Raw genomic sequence first — 15668 nt, forward strand, 5'->3', positions numbered from 1 at the left:
CTACAGCTGTCCCTGCATCCTTGATCTGTGCATAGGTATCTGTTGAGGTGGTAGCACAGCTGGAATAAAATGGGGAATGTGCAACAAATGGATGGGCTGATGCATCCACGATTGTAGTATCAGTCAGCTGGGAGAAAATAATTTCTACCTGGAGATCGCTCTATATAAATCATCCTGATGTCCTGAGAAGCCAGGTTACCTTTGGTATCATTGGCAGTAGAGAATCTAAGTAACTCCAACATGAAATCTATGTCAAAAGTTAGTACGTTTAAAAAAGAAACTGTAAGAGAAATACAGAACTACAAATTGGATATGTAATTTAAATGAATCCTTTTTCTTTTTCGTTGTAGATGACAGTCATGTCCCATTCAAAGGATCTCAAGGACGACTTCCATAGTGACACTGTACTCTCTATTTTAAATGAGCAGCGCATTAGGGGTATTTTATGTGATGTCACCATAATTGTGGAAGACACCAAATTTAAAGCCCACAGTAATGTGCTAGCAGCTTCAAGTCTTTACTTTAAAAACATATTTTGGAGTCGTACTATCTGTATTTCGGGTCATGTACTGGAATTAGATGATCTCAAAGCTGAAGTGTTTACAGAAATACTGAACTACATCTACAGCTCCACAGTGGTTGTTAAGAGGCAGGAGACTGTAACAGACCTTGCAGCTGCAGGGAAAAAGCTGGGAATATCATTTCTTGAAGATCTTACAGATGTTAATTTTTCAAGCTCCCCCTGCCCTTATGCATACTGTGTTAGTGAGAAGGGGTCTGTCAAAGAGGAAAAACATGAAAAGAGACACGAAGACTCTGCAGTGACAAATGGACCACGAATTACAAATGCATTCTCAATTTTTGAAACAGAAAATAGTTTGTTTTCTCCACTTGATTTGAGGGCAAACTTTAAAAAGGTATCCGAGACAGCACAAACCACCAACGTCAGCCTTGACAGAAGCAACACTTGCAAAGATGCAGAGCCAGGCAGTACATTGGCAGAGCACTCCTACGCCGTTTCTTCAGGGGGAGATACTTTTCAAGCAGCGCCTCGCATTGAACAGGAAAGCAGCTCTTCATACAGTGCAGGTGAAGACCACTATGAAAATCTCCGAGCTACACCACTCATTCAGCCAGTAAAACAAGCATGTAGTACTACTCCTAAAGCAGCCTTCAAGTCCCAGGGTACTGGTTCGGCTGTAGCAAAAGTACCAGCCTCTGCGGTAGCCAATGCAGAAGCCCAGCCTGAAACAGCTAATGATCAGAGAATTATTTCCATTCCAAAACCTCAGAATAAAGCAGGAGATCTCCATTTGTCCAGAGAAGAAGAAAACACATCTGCTAATATCTCTGGATCTGTGACAACTGTTGTTACACCTGCTTACAGCTGTAACTGCTGTGCAAAATCATTCAGTGACAGGGCGTTACTCAGTACTCATCTTCAACTCCATTCAGAGCATCAAGAAACTTTCATATGCAAATACTGCAGCAAACAATTTGCAAATCTAAATATACTGGAAAGTCACGAACAAGTCTGTGTGAGATCAAGTAGCTTATCTGTTCACAGTGGGAATGAACAAAATTTTTCAGATAATTATACTGCTACGGATGGAAGGAATGAGAGTTCATATGCAAACACGGAGCCTCTATTGTCTGAAAACAGCATAACTGATTATTCTAATGCAAACTGCGCTTTACCAGAAACGGATCACTTGGTTAAAGTTGTTGATGGGCAGATATTATACACTTGCATAGTTTGCAAACGTAGTTATGTAACACTGTCGAGCCTTCGAAGACATGCAAATGTGCATTCATGGAGAAGAACGTACCCGTGTCACTACTGCAACAAGGTATTTGCATTAGCTGAGTATCGCACAAGACACGAGATCTGGCACACTGGAGAAAGGCGGTATCAGTGCATTTTCTGCCTAGAGACTTTCATGACTTACTATATACTAAAAAATCATCAGAAATCTTTCCATGCAATTGACCATCGTCTCTCAGTAAGTAAGAAGACTGCCAATGGAGGCTTAAAACCAAGTGTGTACCCATACAAACTTTACCGACTTCTGCCCATGAAGTGCAGGCGACTACCGTATAAGTCCTACCGAAATTCTACGTATGAAAACGTTCAAACAAGTAGCCAAGTTAACGAAACTGCTTCTAGTAACTGCTTCATTCAGAGTTCAATTAGTTCTGAGCTGCCGCCACTGAATTTTCAAAGTAATATATTAACAAACAACAGAACTCTTGTATTGGACACTTCTTCATGTAATGATACAGCATCTTCCACTAATCCTCAGAACTCTTCCTCCTGGGGAGTAGGTATCTTAAATTCTGATCTGCAAAGAGACTTATTCACAGCTGACAAAAGAGTTCCCACTGCTGCAAAAGACTCTGGTTCTCACGAGTATGATTCCTCAGTCGTGTCTTTAACTAATGTGAAAGAAAATTCAACCTCTGTAATCAGTTACAGCAGTTCTGCACCCTCTGTTATAATGCACAGTAGCAGAGTTTCATCAGTAATAATGCACAGTAAAACAATCACTTCTGTAGAAAACAGTAAGACAGAATCGTCTAATAGTGTACCTAGTCAACCTGCAAGTGAAGATTGTAAGTATGGGTCAGATAACTATGGAAAATGTATTACAAAATCAAAACCTATTAAGGAGAAAAAGAAAGCAGTGCTGTGCAACAAAGCAGAAGCAGCTGAGGATATGGAGCACATCCAAGGATCTGGAGGTTCATCTAGCAAAACCACTAATACTTCTGAAGAGTCGAGTAAAACTGAGACTTACATTGCAAAGCCTGCCTTACCTGGAACATCTACTGACAGCAATGTTGCTCCTCTTTGTCAAATAACAGTAAAAATTGGTAATGAGGCTATTGTTAAAAGGCATATATTAGGATCTAAGCTATTCTGTAAAAGGGGACGAAAATCTAAGCACGAGTCCAAACAGGACAATCTAAATGAGGAGTCAGAAATGGAGATAAAAGAGAAAAGCCCGTCTAGGCTGTATAGCTCAGAATGCTTGGAGATGACAGAAATGTGTGATGATGTAAGTGATCAGGACTCCAGTGATAAGCCCTGGAGACCGTATTACAATTACAAACCCAAAAAGAAGTCTAAACAGCTAAGAAAAATGAAGAAGACCAAATGGAGGAAAAAGCACGGAAACAGGAACACCATTATGGAAAGTCACAGTACGTGCAGTCGAGAGTATGTGCTCAGGAGCACTCCTGAAGACAAGGCAGTTAGTCAAGAGGAGAACACAGAAATGCCCAGTCTTCATTGTGAGCTCTGTGAAGGAGATCAAAACTCCACTACAGAAACTCAAGAACATGTACATTGGCACGTATCTACTTCAAAGCCTTACATTTGTGAATTATGCCAAAAACAATTTCAAAGTCCATCCACATTAAAAATGCATATGAGGTGTCACACAGGGGAAAAGCCCTTCACCTGCAAAACGTGCGGTAAATGTTTTTCAGTCCCTGGAAATTTACAGAAACACGAACGTATTCACCTGGGCATCAAAGACTTTGTCTGTCAGTACTGTAATAAGGCATTCACTTTAAATGAAACACTCAAAATACATGAAAGAATTCATACTGGAGAAAAACGCTACCACTGTCAGTTCTGCTTGCAGAGTTTCCTCTATCTTTCTACCAAAAGGAACCATGAGCAAAGACATATACGTGAGCATAATGGAAAAGGATATGCTTGTTTTCAGTGCCCCAAAATCTGCAAGACAGCAGCTGCTCTGGGAATGCACCAGAAGAAACATCTATTCAAAAGTACAGGTCCACAGGACAGAAAAGAGCAGTTCTGCAATGAAAGCGCTCAGCTGTTGGAAAATCAGCATTTCCTTGGCTCAGAAGGAAGTGAAGGGAAAACCATACAAAATGTAACTCCAGAAGTTGTACTCTGAGTGACAGTTGTGCAAAAGAGAAGAAAAATACAAAACTGTATGTTGGAGAAAATGTAGATGCATCGAATGGGGAAAATTCTCCACACAGATAATTTACAAAGGTCTTCATTTAAACATATATCAATATATGCAAACAAAGGAAAAATAACGCTGAAATGAAAAATTTATTATTTGCAATAATACAAGCTTAATTTGAAAGACCCCAAATAGTTTTGGCAGAACAGACTTCTAGCATACGTGTGGAGAGAAAGAAGGAAAATGCAAGACCAACCAAACTCCTTCTACTTAAAGCTAGAAGAAACTAGCCACTGAACTGTTCTACAGTGCTGTTGTTCAGTCAGAATCATTCTGGACAAAATAAATATGTAAGTTCAAATCATATACTATAGAAGGAATTTTTGCTGCAGAAATCATATGTTGCTTTTTTTTTTTTTTAACAAAAGTTAATGTGTTTATAAGCAAATCGTGATTTAGTGTATTCTACAGTGAAGGTGGGCAATGTTTCATCAGTTCGGGTCTGCTGAAGTACAGTTCAGTTTTGGAGTGTTTTTCTGTAACTCAGCATTTACAAAACATACACAAAAGTATAAACCTTTTTTCCTTTCTGTTCTCAGTTTTGTAGTTACCGTATTAAGCATTAAGTCTGAGTGCTTGTGCAGAAAGTATGCCAGATTAGAGGCATCACTGGAACGTTTCATGAAGATTCAGTGCAAATCGTAGTAGCCAGTCTTCCAAATGGCAGAAGTTCTGAATGACTGAACTGTAAAGTTGTTCAGGTCATCTGTTGAAAGAAAATTGTTCTCATTAAGTAGTGTTGTTTGAAGAACTCTATAATACAAACGTCCACCTCCTGGTGAGTCTGAAACTGCTGTATTTTCTTCTCAGCAGAAGAAGAGTAGATAAGAGAGTCTTCCTCCACATCCCGGTGTAATGCCTGGGCTACAAATGACAGTGCAGCTCCCAGTGAATGCTTTGATTTTCGGGAGGAAGAGCTAAAAAATCAGATTTTTGCTTCCATGTATATCCCTGAGGCAGTTTCCATAGATAACAGGGATAGGGCCAATTTGTGGGATTCCTTGTCATCCCTGTGCCTTAAATGCAATATCAGTACTTTGTACGTCCCAGTGTCTCACCCCAGGTAAGCTTCATCTCAGTGTCCCTTGGCCAAGCATGGTAGGCCTGGAGCAGAGAAGCAGCAGCATCGTGTTGCTGGAAGAAGCCACGCTGGCCTTTCTGCTTCCCTTCTCCTGCCACACCACAATGCTCCGGTGAGCCTTCTGGCTGAGCAGTTTGCATTCACCAGGAATCAGAGGGTGAGCTTCTGAAAGAAGACATCACTGCAATTAATAGTACAGTTAGTCACAAAATAGTGTTAATTTAAACCAAAACAAAGAGGTTTAAAAAGTTGAAGAGGTTAAATGTCTGCAAGTTGCATATTATATCATAGGGCTCTGTTGTACTCGATCTGCACTTCCAATTTGTTATGTACATTCATTGTTACAAAGTGTTAAAAGTGTTTTAAGTCTGGACAAAGGTCAGTGAACCTCAACTTAATTCTATGTGCAAATATGGTACACAATTTGTTTACTTGGTTTTCCTGAATATTCTAAAGGAAATTATAGCTTGGGTATGATAAAATTACAATTGAAATTATAGTACAGTATTGATTGAAGTAATAATGTAGTCCGCTTATTTATCCTGTCATTGATGAACGCTGTGAACCCTTTGAGAAATGTTTGGTTTCATAGCAGTTTTGGTTCCATTTTCAATTAGGATAATAGCAGAATAAACACAGGAAAGTATGATGATGTTTCAAAGAAAGTACACGAGGATATTTTCTAAGTGGACTTGTATGATGATGATAATTATAGACCAAAGCAAATAAGGTAGAATATTTATACATATAAAGATAATTTTACAGATATTTTATATAACTGTATAGTTCATAAGAAAAATATTGATAGCTTGTGTTAGGTTTGGGGGGGGTTTGTATATTTTGATAAAAACACAATGACTTTGTAACTCTGTATATTATCTACAGTTTATAGCAAAGGAGTTTTAAGATGGCAATGTCATGTTTATAGTTCAGTTGTGGCACTTTTACTACAAGTAACACGTTGAAGTAATGAGTTAAGTATTAATGACCAAATTAGAATTAAAATAAATACTGTATGTTGTCAAAGACTGTAATTTGCTGCATCTGTATTTTTGTTTAGAAGAAAATATTAAATGCAGATGTTAAGGATTGATAAAGAGTCTAATTTTATTTTTAGAGAGAGTTATTATAACTGTTTTTGCTTGATTAAAATAACCTCTTCCTATTTTTCTGTAAGTCTCTCCATTTTTTAAGTTCATACTTAATCTGTACAGTCCAGAGATACGTATCTTCTACCATATGTTTCATTATAAGATTAAGCAACAGTTGCCAAACGCTCCCTCTGTTAAAGTCAGAGCAGTGAATTGAGAACACGCCAGAACTCAAGGGAAGTGCCAGCGTCTGCTGCATCCTGCAGTAATGGGTGAACAGAATCTGCCTGTTGGGTACCTTAAAGGAGTGGAAGACAGGTAAACTGCGGTTAATGCTTTGCAGCATCTTAAACGTGTTTTCATGATGACCTACAGCTTTAAAAATCTTAAAAATCAAATTCTAATGGTATAGATTGTGTGTGTATCTTATGCTGTTCACTTCCAAGGATTTGGGACTACTGCCAATACATGTAGTGTCTTCACTGCATAGAGAATATGAAGATACGAACCCCCTTCAGCTGGGTGTCACTCCTCTGTAACTTGCATTTAAAGTTAAATTTAAAGCTCAATTATTTAGAGCATTTGGGGATGGTCCTCAGTAGAGCTGTATACCTAAACAAAGGGAATCAGAAGTTGGCTACATATAATATATACATTTTCTGACCTATTTAAAAAACTAATTAGAAGTTACTTCAAAGAAAGGTGATGTTAAGTTAAACGGTGAACTCCAGCTGTCATGTAACCCTCAAGAGTGTTGTGGCAGAACTGAAGTCACATATCTGTGTCAGAGCTGTTGCGACACAGCTCACCATGTTGACCATACCTCGTCCTTCCCTGCTGAAGAGGTTTCTGTCCCAAAGCTCTCAGCTCTGAGCTGGGTTCAGCACCCACAGGGCAGACAACCGTAGGTGATCAGATCCCTCAATTTGTGCTATTGAGGAAGCCGTCACTTCTAGCAGGTAAAAATCAGCTCATACAAACCCGTGTCTTTGTGCGAGTTAGTGATGTGCATGCACACAAACCCCCACATCGCAGCGTGCTGAAGCTGCTCCTTGTCCCCTGAGCTGCTCCTGCCGCCTTTGTCTCTTTTCCTTTAACCTGATGCGGAGTATGGGAGCGAAGAGGGAATTTCACAGCTGCTGGAAAACCGGCAGCACTGGGGCCGGCTTTTGTTTGACAGCCCAATTACAGGCACCGTGCCATGTCATAGCGGTGCGATGGGCTGTTACACAGAGGTGACCGGGCAGAGCCCATCGGTGCTGGAGCCGGTGCTGCCGCACATGGAACGCGGAGCAGCGCTCTGTGCCGGCAGCAGGACGCGCTGTGAGCGCGGCAATGCGGGTGTCCAACGTGCTTCAGCCTACAGCTTCTGTCTCCTGCGGACGCCGCACGCGGGACAAAGCCGAGCTGGGCCCGGCGGGACAAAGCCGGAGCGACCCCGTGAAGTGCCAGCACAGCTCGAACCGAACCGGGCCGAACCCGGCACAGCGGGGCGGCACCGCCCCACGAGGGCTGCCGGGACACGGGCCGAGTGCGCACGCGCCACAGCGCCGCTCCGTGGCGGCCCCCGAGGGCGGAGTGAGGCGGGACGGGCCGGGCCGGTCCTTCGTGCATCGCTCCTCCCCCGTCCCGCAGTGCGCAGGCGGCGGCGATGGCGGCCCAGGACGGCGGCGACGAGGTGCGGGTGCTGCAGAGCCTGCGGGGCAAGATTTGTAAGTGCGGGCGGAGCGGGACGAGGCGGGATGTGTGACGGCCCGGCGGGAGGGTGCCGAGCCGAGCTATCGCCGAGCGATCGCCGCCGCTTCTCCGTCCTTGCGGCGGGGCGGCATCGCCTCACGGCGGCGCGGGGAGCCCCGGGGCGGGGGCGGCGCGATGGCGGCGGGAGCGCGGGGTGTGTGTGTGTGTCTCTGCCAGTGTGTGTGTGTGTCTCTGCCAGTGTGTGTGTGTGTCTGTCTGTGTGTGTGTGTGCGGGCGGGGCGCCGCGCTGTGCTGTGTTGTGTTGTGCTGTGCTGTGCTGTGCTGTGTTGTGTTGTGCTGTGTCGTGCTGTGTCGTGCTGTGTCCGGCACGTGCCGGGGCTCCGGGAGCGCTCTCCGCCCGGGCCGTACCGCCGCCCTCCCAGCCCCGCACGGCGCTGTTTGTCAAGCGGCGGTTGCGAAATGATCCGCGTTCAGGAAGTCGGCGGTGGAACGGAGTTCTGAACGGTCAGCGGAGCTTCAGCGCCTTTGTGCCGTGTGTGTGTGTGAGAGAGAGGCTTTATTTTGGTGGTTAGGAAGTGCTGACTAAAAATACCCCGCGTTCTGTACCATGGGAAGCGGAGCTGAGCACGCGGCGGGAGGGGACGGCGCTGCGGCTGCGGAGCGCAGAGCAACAGGATGTGAAGCGCTTCCTGCCGCACGGCACGAGCCCCGCTCAGCTCCTCGCTCACGCGGCCCAGAACGGAGCGAAGAGACGCGGGGCGGGTTCGGCGCGGGGCGGGGATCGAGGGCTGCCCGGTGGCTGCGGCCCGGAGCGTGTTTAAAGCCCGCGCCGTGCGGAGCGGATTTGCCGTCATGAATTGGGCTCATTCATCGCGGCCGGAGGGGCTCGAGCCGCAGCGGGGGGTGCGGGCGCAGCTTCCCCAGAGCCCGGTGGCAGCAGGTGGCACGGAACTACCGCGGGCTGCTGCTGGAGCCAGGTCAGAGCTGACGGATTGACGCGTTTAATGATGCTGCGCTGCTGCTTGACTTCTATCCTGGAGTCGCAGAACGGCTCGGTTTGGAGTTGCTGATCTCATGGCGTGTGCAGGGCTCCCAGCTGCTGGATCCGGCACCATTTGGGGCTGCACAGGCACATCCAGTCTGGCCTCGGGCACCTCCAGTGATGGGGCATCCGACCCCTCTCTGTGCAGCACTGCCAGGCCTGGCTGCCGCCTGCAGGGTGTTTGTCAGCAGCTGAAAGCAGCAATTCGGGGAGTCTGTGTTCTGTGGTACTGAACTGAGCACCAATATTGCCTGAGGTATTAGAAGGTGAACCCCTGGGTTTCTCAAAACACTTGAAGCTGCTTTTATTGATCTACATAAGTGTGCTGGATGGTTCCTCCAGTTACAAAGTAACTCTGAATGTTGCTGCGTTCTGCAACCTGGTAAAGTGATGGCAAGCGGAAGGTGGTGCTCCTTCCTTCGTGTGGTGGGGCACTGTGAGCAGCTCAGGTGTGTCCCATCTCCTCCTTCGTGTCTGGTGCTTGATCCCCATTAGCACTGTGTTACCGTCACACTGTGTGTCTGTTGAACAATTGATGTGCAGTGAGTTGCTCTTACAACTAATGTGTAATGTGAAAGTGGTATGAGAAGTTCAAGCTTATTGAATACTGTGTTGCTAAATTGATGTTGCTTTAACACTGAGTTTTTATTAGAGTCACAGCTTTTTCAGTTTGCTTAGGCTTGAGTTGATGTTGCTTTGAAGCAGGGCTTTACAACATAGTTGCACACAGAACCCAAACAGTGCTCTGTACATACTTTAAAATCTGAACCAAACTACATAGTTGACAGAAGTTTTTCTTTACTGTCACTTTTTTGCTGTTTACCCCAAGGACGATGTTGAGTGGCAGCAGAGACAGTTGAAAAGACAGTCAGCTGGTCAGTCATAGTTATGGATTTACCTTTTCTAAATAGAAGGGTTGGTGTTTATTATTAGTGATGTGTTTTGTACTTGTGCTGCTGGGTTGGGCTATGAAGTATGGTGTGCAAATAGCTGTCCTATGGTTTATAGTGTTGTTACATCTTAGATGTTTTAAAATAGGGTGGAGGACCTTCAGGGTATTAACCCAAGTTCTAAGATGCTGATAACGGAGTGTGCTCATTGTGGTCGCTAATTACAAATCCCAGCAGCAGACCCCCTGCAGATAGTGGCCTCTCGTCCATTTCCTTTTGTTTTTCATAAGTGTTAACAAGTTTTCTGCTTGAAGGTCATCTTCCATCTCATACTTGTGTAATTTTTTCCTCACTATCTCACTGGTCGCTTTCAGTTTAGCTCCATTTTGAAATCTAAAGGCATTCAAAACCAGTTCTGTACATATCCCTCGGTCTGTCAGCATTAAGGGTGATGTTTAAAAATAATACCTGTGCTTCCTCCTTTCCCACACCCAAGTTGCTGACGAGCTCCCTGGTGCTTCGGAGAGCAGAGCTTTACCTGGGGGAGTTCCTGCAGTGTGCACAGGGTGTCCGTGCCTTCCCAGTGCATGTATCCCTGGCTTCCAAAGCGCAGCAGTGGCTCAGCCTGCTCTGTTCAACCATCCCGCTCTGCTCAGTGCTGTGGGGACTCTTCAAATACCAGACTGACTTGGTTGAATTTAAAGGCCACCACTGATGTATGATTAGGACAAAAGGTGTATGTTTGGTGGCCCTGCTAGGCAGGGGGGTTGGAACTACATGATCCTTGAGGTCCCTTCCAACCCGGGTAATTCTGTGATTCTGTGATTAGGCAAAAAGAGAAAACAAAGCTCTTCTGCTTTAATATCTTAACAGCATAAACAGTGAAGCTTATTTTCCAACGTGCTTCACATCTGTGATTTTTCCAACAGGAACACATTTGTGACAAATCTGTCTTTCAGGCTGCAGACTTTGTAGGCGGAGGTGGTGTGATTTTTAGACGTGATACATAGTGAAAATCAGTAATTCATGTAGCTGTGGCCACGCTACTCTTCAGTACCTTATCTGAAGTTCAGATAATTTTGATGCAGTGTTTTCTGTGGGAGGCATCACCAGTAGGAGTGGAAGTGAATAGGACTGTCAGAGCTGATGGCTGCAGCTGAGTCCTGAATACAGTTTTGGTTGCCTGTGTTAAAGATCAGAATTATAATGGTGTAAGACAGAGAAGAACTGCACAGCAACTAAGAGCTCCTCTCTGTAGGAGTGAGGATCAAAAAAACCTCATGCCTGTCATCAGGATATAAGGTGACAGGGACCCATTCCTGTCTTCAAAGAAGAATGCACCAGAGGGGACATAACTGCTTAAGCTGATGGGCAGTATTGCCATAAAGATGGGGAGGTGTCTACAGTGTTGGGATTCTGGACAAGTAGTTGGAATATGGGGAAGTATTCTTAGCTGTACCCACTTAGAAGTAACTATTTCAGGAAGGGGCTGCCTGGTGCCCAGCAGAGGTTGGTGCAGTGGCCTGTGCTCAGCATCCAAGAACTCTCAGTTCTTCCCATCTCATTGGAAACTTTTTCATGTTCTTACATGTGTTGCATTTAGTCAATCTATTTTTTTTCTCCCCTTTCCCTACTAAACTAGACATTAGGGGGGAAAAAACCACCAATACTTGTAGCTGAATCTTTGGAAATGCATCAATCAACAATAGCTGTTCATTATGAAAAATGAAGTAGATTTGATGGGTAGGATCTTATTAATCAGCTTCCTGCACGGAAGATGTTTAAGGAGATACTGCTGAGCAAACAGTAGCTCAGACATTGTCTTTGTGTTGGGAGGTAATGCTGGGTTGCCCCAGGCTGGGGCTTCTCAGCCTCAGTGCCCTCAGGCCTGGAGGGAGGTGCAGGTGCTGCGGGCAGCAGTGCTGGTGAGGCAGCGTGCTGTCATCTTCCTGGCAGCTCTCTCCATATCACACAGAATATAAACAACTCTCTGGGTGCGTAAGGGAGCTTACAAATAGAGAGCAAATATGGAAATGCATGTTGAGTGAAAGGACAGACTTTGGATGTCCCTTAGAACTTTTGTGTGTGTGACATCTTGTTTTTTCCCCTTAGTACTTACAGTTGTTTGTTTTTGTTTTTTTTTTGCTTACAGATGATGCCAAACATTTGGTACCCAACAAGATGAGAGACTTTTTCTGTACCATAAATTTGGACCAAGAAGAAGTTTTTCGTACGCAGGTAGTTGAAAAATCTTTAAGGTAAGCTTTGGTTTTTTACATGGAAATTGTAACCTAGACAGTCTGAGTCCTGAACAAAAGCAAGACTTGTATCAGTGTGCATGTGGCTTTGCTCCTGCCTCTTTAACATGAGAACTGACTTGTGGTGACTTCTCAGAAGCGTTACAGCAGTGTGCAATTCGTAAGAGTAGTGGAAAAAAGACAAAATGGAGGCTTATGGGTACCACAGTGCCTTTAAAATGAAACATGCTGAAACAGATTCTGCTGTTACTCTGTTCCATTCCATTGGGCAGCGTAACGTTCTTTTCCTTGCCAGGTTATTTTCAAGGGAAAGAAATCTGCTCCATCTCATCTCTCCGTGTCATTTCCTACTCCTGACATGTAGTCACTGTGCAGTGGTGGAATTCTGCTCTTAGCGTCTGTCTTGTAAAACCTGTTTGCAGAATGGAGGAACTTGAACTTTTCCATGTATAAGGGTTTTGTTTGCTGTGGGATGTTCCCCTGGGTAGGCCTCATTCCCTCCTGCAAGCTTTGAACTGCAACCTGTACACTCACAGAACAGCTTGCTGTGCCTCTCTGGGCAATACTTAGCTAGAGGTTCTCTTAATTTTTATGTATTTCATAAAATTGTATTCCCTTTAAAGGGAGGGGAATATGTTCACTTTAAAGAGGTGTTGTGCTGATGCACTTGAATCATGTGAAAAAGAACAAGCAACTGCATAGTGAAACATTAGTAAAAGGAATCACCTTGGATTAAGCTACATTTTTTAACAGTATTGAAATGTACCTGACACTTGAGAGTGGTGCCACTGGTATCTCACAGAGGGAAGAAGAAAATCTGTATAATATGACAGTTTTGGGGGTGTCTCAATCGACACTCCAAATGGACAGATTTCAGGTGACATTAAATTTGTATTCCCAACTCTAGAATGTTTTATTAACCAAAAGTCAGTGTTCTGAAGCACTCTTCACCTGTAGGTGCCTTTTAGCCTCTCCTGGCTATGTAGCCAACTGCCTTTGCTTCTCTGAATGACATCTGTATGAAGTTAAATCCACAACATGGATAGGGTTTTGTACAAACTGATGAAATACAGGAAGGTAAAGCATCTGCTGGTAGCAGCAGCCAGAGCTGGATGCTTACTGTTGTATTCCTAGGATGTGTGCACTTCTGAAGGCAGACACTTGTTCTGGAAGCTTAATTATACCATCCTGTTGCTTATTACTGTATTAATCTAGAGTACCTTCGTAACCTAGGGCTACTGGAAGGGAAGTGACAGTTCTGTACTGTGTTAGCTTCAAAACTGTGCACATTGCTTTCCAGTAAGCTTTAATATGGTATTTCTTTCTTTTTTAAAATTACTTACTGACTTCTTTGCACAAGTAATTCATGGTCTGTTTTTGTCACTATATTCTAGTCTGCAAACTTGAACTGAATCTAATCCAAATTATATTCTGCAGGTCTGTGGTAGTTATACATCTGTGGAAGTAGTTATCATTAGAATTAAAATGGTCTTTGGTTCCAGTGATTGAGAACCAGGGACAAAATGCATTTTTTTAAAATGATGATGTTTTGAAGTACAGTTGTGAAGCAAATGAGTTTTCAGAGAGAGCTGAAATATGAATTAATAGGAAGGCGATGGTGGCTAATGACTCAGTAATGGTTCCTGACACTGCGAGGGATTTCTGTGGATTTTGAAGAAGTTACATTTTTTTCCCCTGGAAACATTAAAGAAGTTTGAATCTCCACAAATTTCCATGGTCAGATATGAGGAAATGGGGGGAGGCTGCAGTGTGTTGTTTTTTGGTTATGGTTTTAAAATGAATTGTTTTGTTTTCCAAGTTGAGCTGTGTGCCAGTGCAGGGTCAGAAAAGGAACTGAATTCAAGTTGTATTTATCAAACAACAGGTCTTGTGCCTCATGCTTTGCTAAAGAGTATCCAGCCACTGATTCATAACGCATTGGTGATAATCTGGGTAAGGAGAAATGTGTTAACACAATGCATGATTGGAACAACACATTGCTTGCTGTTAATGTTTGTCAGTGACTGATTTCTTTTTTCTATTTTTTTGCTGTGTTGGTGAATTTCATTCTCCGTAGCCTTAGGATATGGCTGCTGTACAGGCTGCTAGAAAGCTCTACTGATAGTCTCCATCCCACAGCAGAAAATCGTTATCTGATTGTAGTTATAAGAATTGTGTAGATCTGGTAAAAATAAGGAGTCAGCACTTAGTGATGCGTGGTGGTTGTTTGCCATCTTCTGCTCCCGACTGAAGCTGAGTTAGTGGCAGAATTTCCCTCAACGCCAGTACCAGCTTCTTCATCCGCTGTTCACACTTTCCACTGTAATAACTTTGTTTTAACTGCAGCTATTACTGTGTAGCTAGTCAGGGAGCCGTGTTGTGAACCTGACCTAAGTTAGAAATAAGCCCTCATTTCATCTTCTAATGAGTTATTGTGTCAATACAGTTAGAATAGGCAGTTAAAGCAATAAGGAAATTGGGGCTGCTTAAGCCTGCACTGCTGCTAAAGGTAATGCTCAGAGATCTGTAGCTTCAGTAGTGCTGCTGACAAGAACATGGTTCCCTAAGTGAGTTGAATTTGTTGGTATGAAATGAGAGGAAAAGTGAGGAGCTGAAAAACTAGGAGAAAGTTTTTCAACTGTGAATCTTTATGTTACATATCAGTATAATGTGAGGTGTAATAATGATTCATATACTTTGGAGTTGTGAAAATGCTGTGTTGGAACTAAATGAACATTTTAACTTCTGAACTGCTTTGTAATGAATTCCTGGGGTTAAAACCATTGATTCTGAGAATAGATTGGAATAATTTGGAATGCTGGATTTTGCACATGGGATTTTTGGCACTGGTCAGCAGTTGTTTTATTTAATGAAGTGTTGGAACTTGAGCTTTTGGTGACTTTATTTATTTTGAGGGGGGGGAAGAGTGGGTATGATATCCTATTTGACTATCAATGGGTGGTTCCAAAGGTAACATGTTTGTGCTACTTGAATAAACGGGTATTTTAACTGTACAACATCAGCCAGGTACTTTACTAGGAAACAACAACAGAAACTTAATTGCTGGGTGTGATCCAGTTGTCATTGTGATGGTTTTCTGTAGAGAGGAAGTGGAGGCTAAAATCCATTTCACAGAAGCTGAACATCTGTGCTGATAATACGGCACTGTAAATAACAGCGTATGAAGTCTGTAAGAATCCAGTCATTCTGAAATAGGAGACGTTGTGATTGTATTTTATTTCTGGAGCTCACAAATTGCAGTGGCACAAACAGCATTGTGGTTCTGTTCAGTCTGCTGGAATGTAAACGTCTCAGTGCTGGCTGTGACTGGGTGCATAAGTTTTCCCTCTGTTTAATGGGTGTATGCATCGCTTGAGTGGGAGGGTACCAAATACTCTCTGTATGAAATGGCTCTGCAATACAGAGAAACTCAGATTTTCTTTTTTCTTACACAGAAAGCTTTTCAAATACTCGTTTTCGTTATTTGTTACAGCATGGATGGCTGTGAATATTCTATTAGATTTAATTAGGTGGAGAAGTATGGTGATCGTTTCATCATATGGGAATATGTGTGGGTTTGAGATGAGCGTTTCTATATTTC

At 43.5% G+C, this 15668-nt stretch overlaps 2 protein-coding genes across 15 annotated transcripts in view; both read left to right on the plus strand.

Moving 5' to 3' along the window:
• Nucleotides 1-6253, plus strand: part of ZBTB38 (zinc finger and BTB domain containing 38) — a 62577-nt gene extending 56324 nt beyond the window's left edge. For all 11 annotated transcript variants that reach the window (XM_032446464.1, XM_032446458.1, XM_032446462.1 and 8 more), the window contains one exon: nucleotides 351-6253. In XM_032446464.1, coding sequence (XP_032302355.1) covers nucleotides 351-3932 — 3582 coding nt within the window. In that variant the 3' untranslated portion in view covers nucleotides 3933-6253. The remainder of the gene's footprint in view (nucleotides 1-350) is intronic.
• A 1521-nt stretch (nucleotides 6254-7774) lies between these two features.
• Nucleotides 7775-15668, plus strand: part of RASA2 (RAS p21 protein activator 2) — a 39989-nt gene continuing 32095 nt past the window's right edge. For 2 of the 4 annotated variants that reach the window (XM_032446466.1, XM_015871445.2), the window contains exons 1-2: nucleotides 7776-7891; nucleotides 11962-12067. In XM_032446466.1, the coding sequence (XP_032302357.1) occupies nucleotides 7831-7891; nucleotides 11962-12067 (167 nt within the window). In that variant the 5' untranslated portion in view covers nucleotides 7776-7830. Of the gene's footprint in view, nucleotides 7892-8241; nucleotides 8382-11961; nucleotides 12068-15668 lie in introns of those variants that run through there. The other 2 variants (XM_032446467.1, XM_032446468.1) reach the window with 2 other exon arrangements.

This window comes from Coturnix japonica, chromosome 9 (assembly GCF_001577835.2).
Source record: "Coturnix japonica isolate 7356 chromosome 9, Coturnix japonica 2.1, whole genome shotgun sequence".
NCBI lineage: Eukaryota > Metazoa > Chordata > Aves > Galliformes > Phasianidae > Coturnix > Coturnix japonica.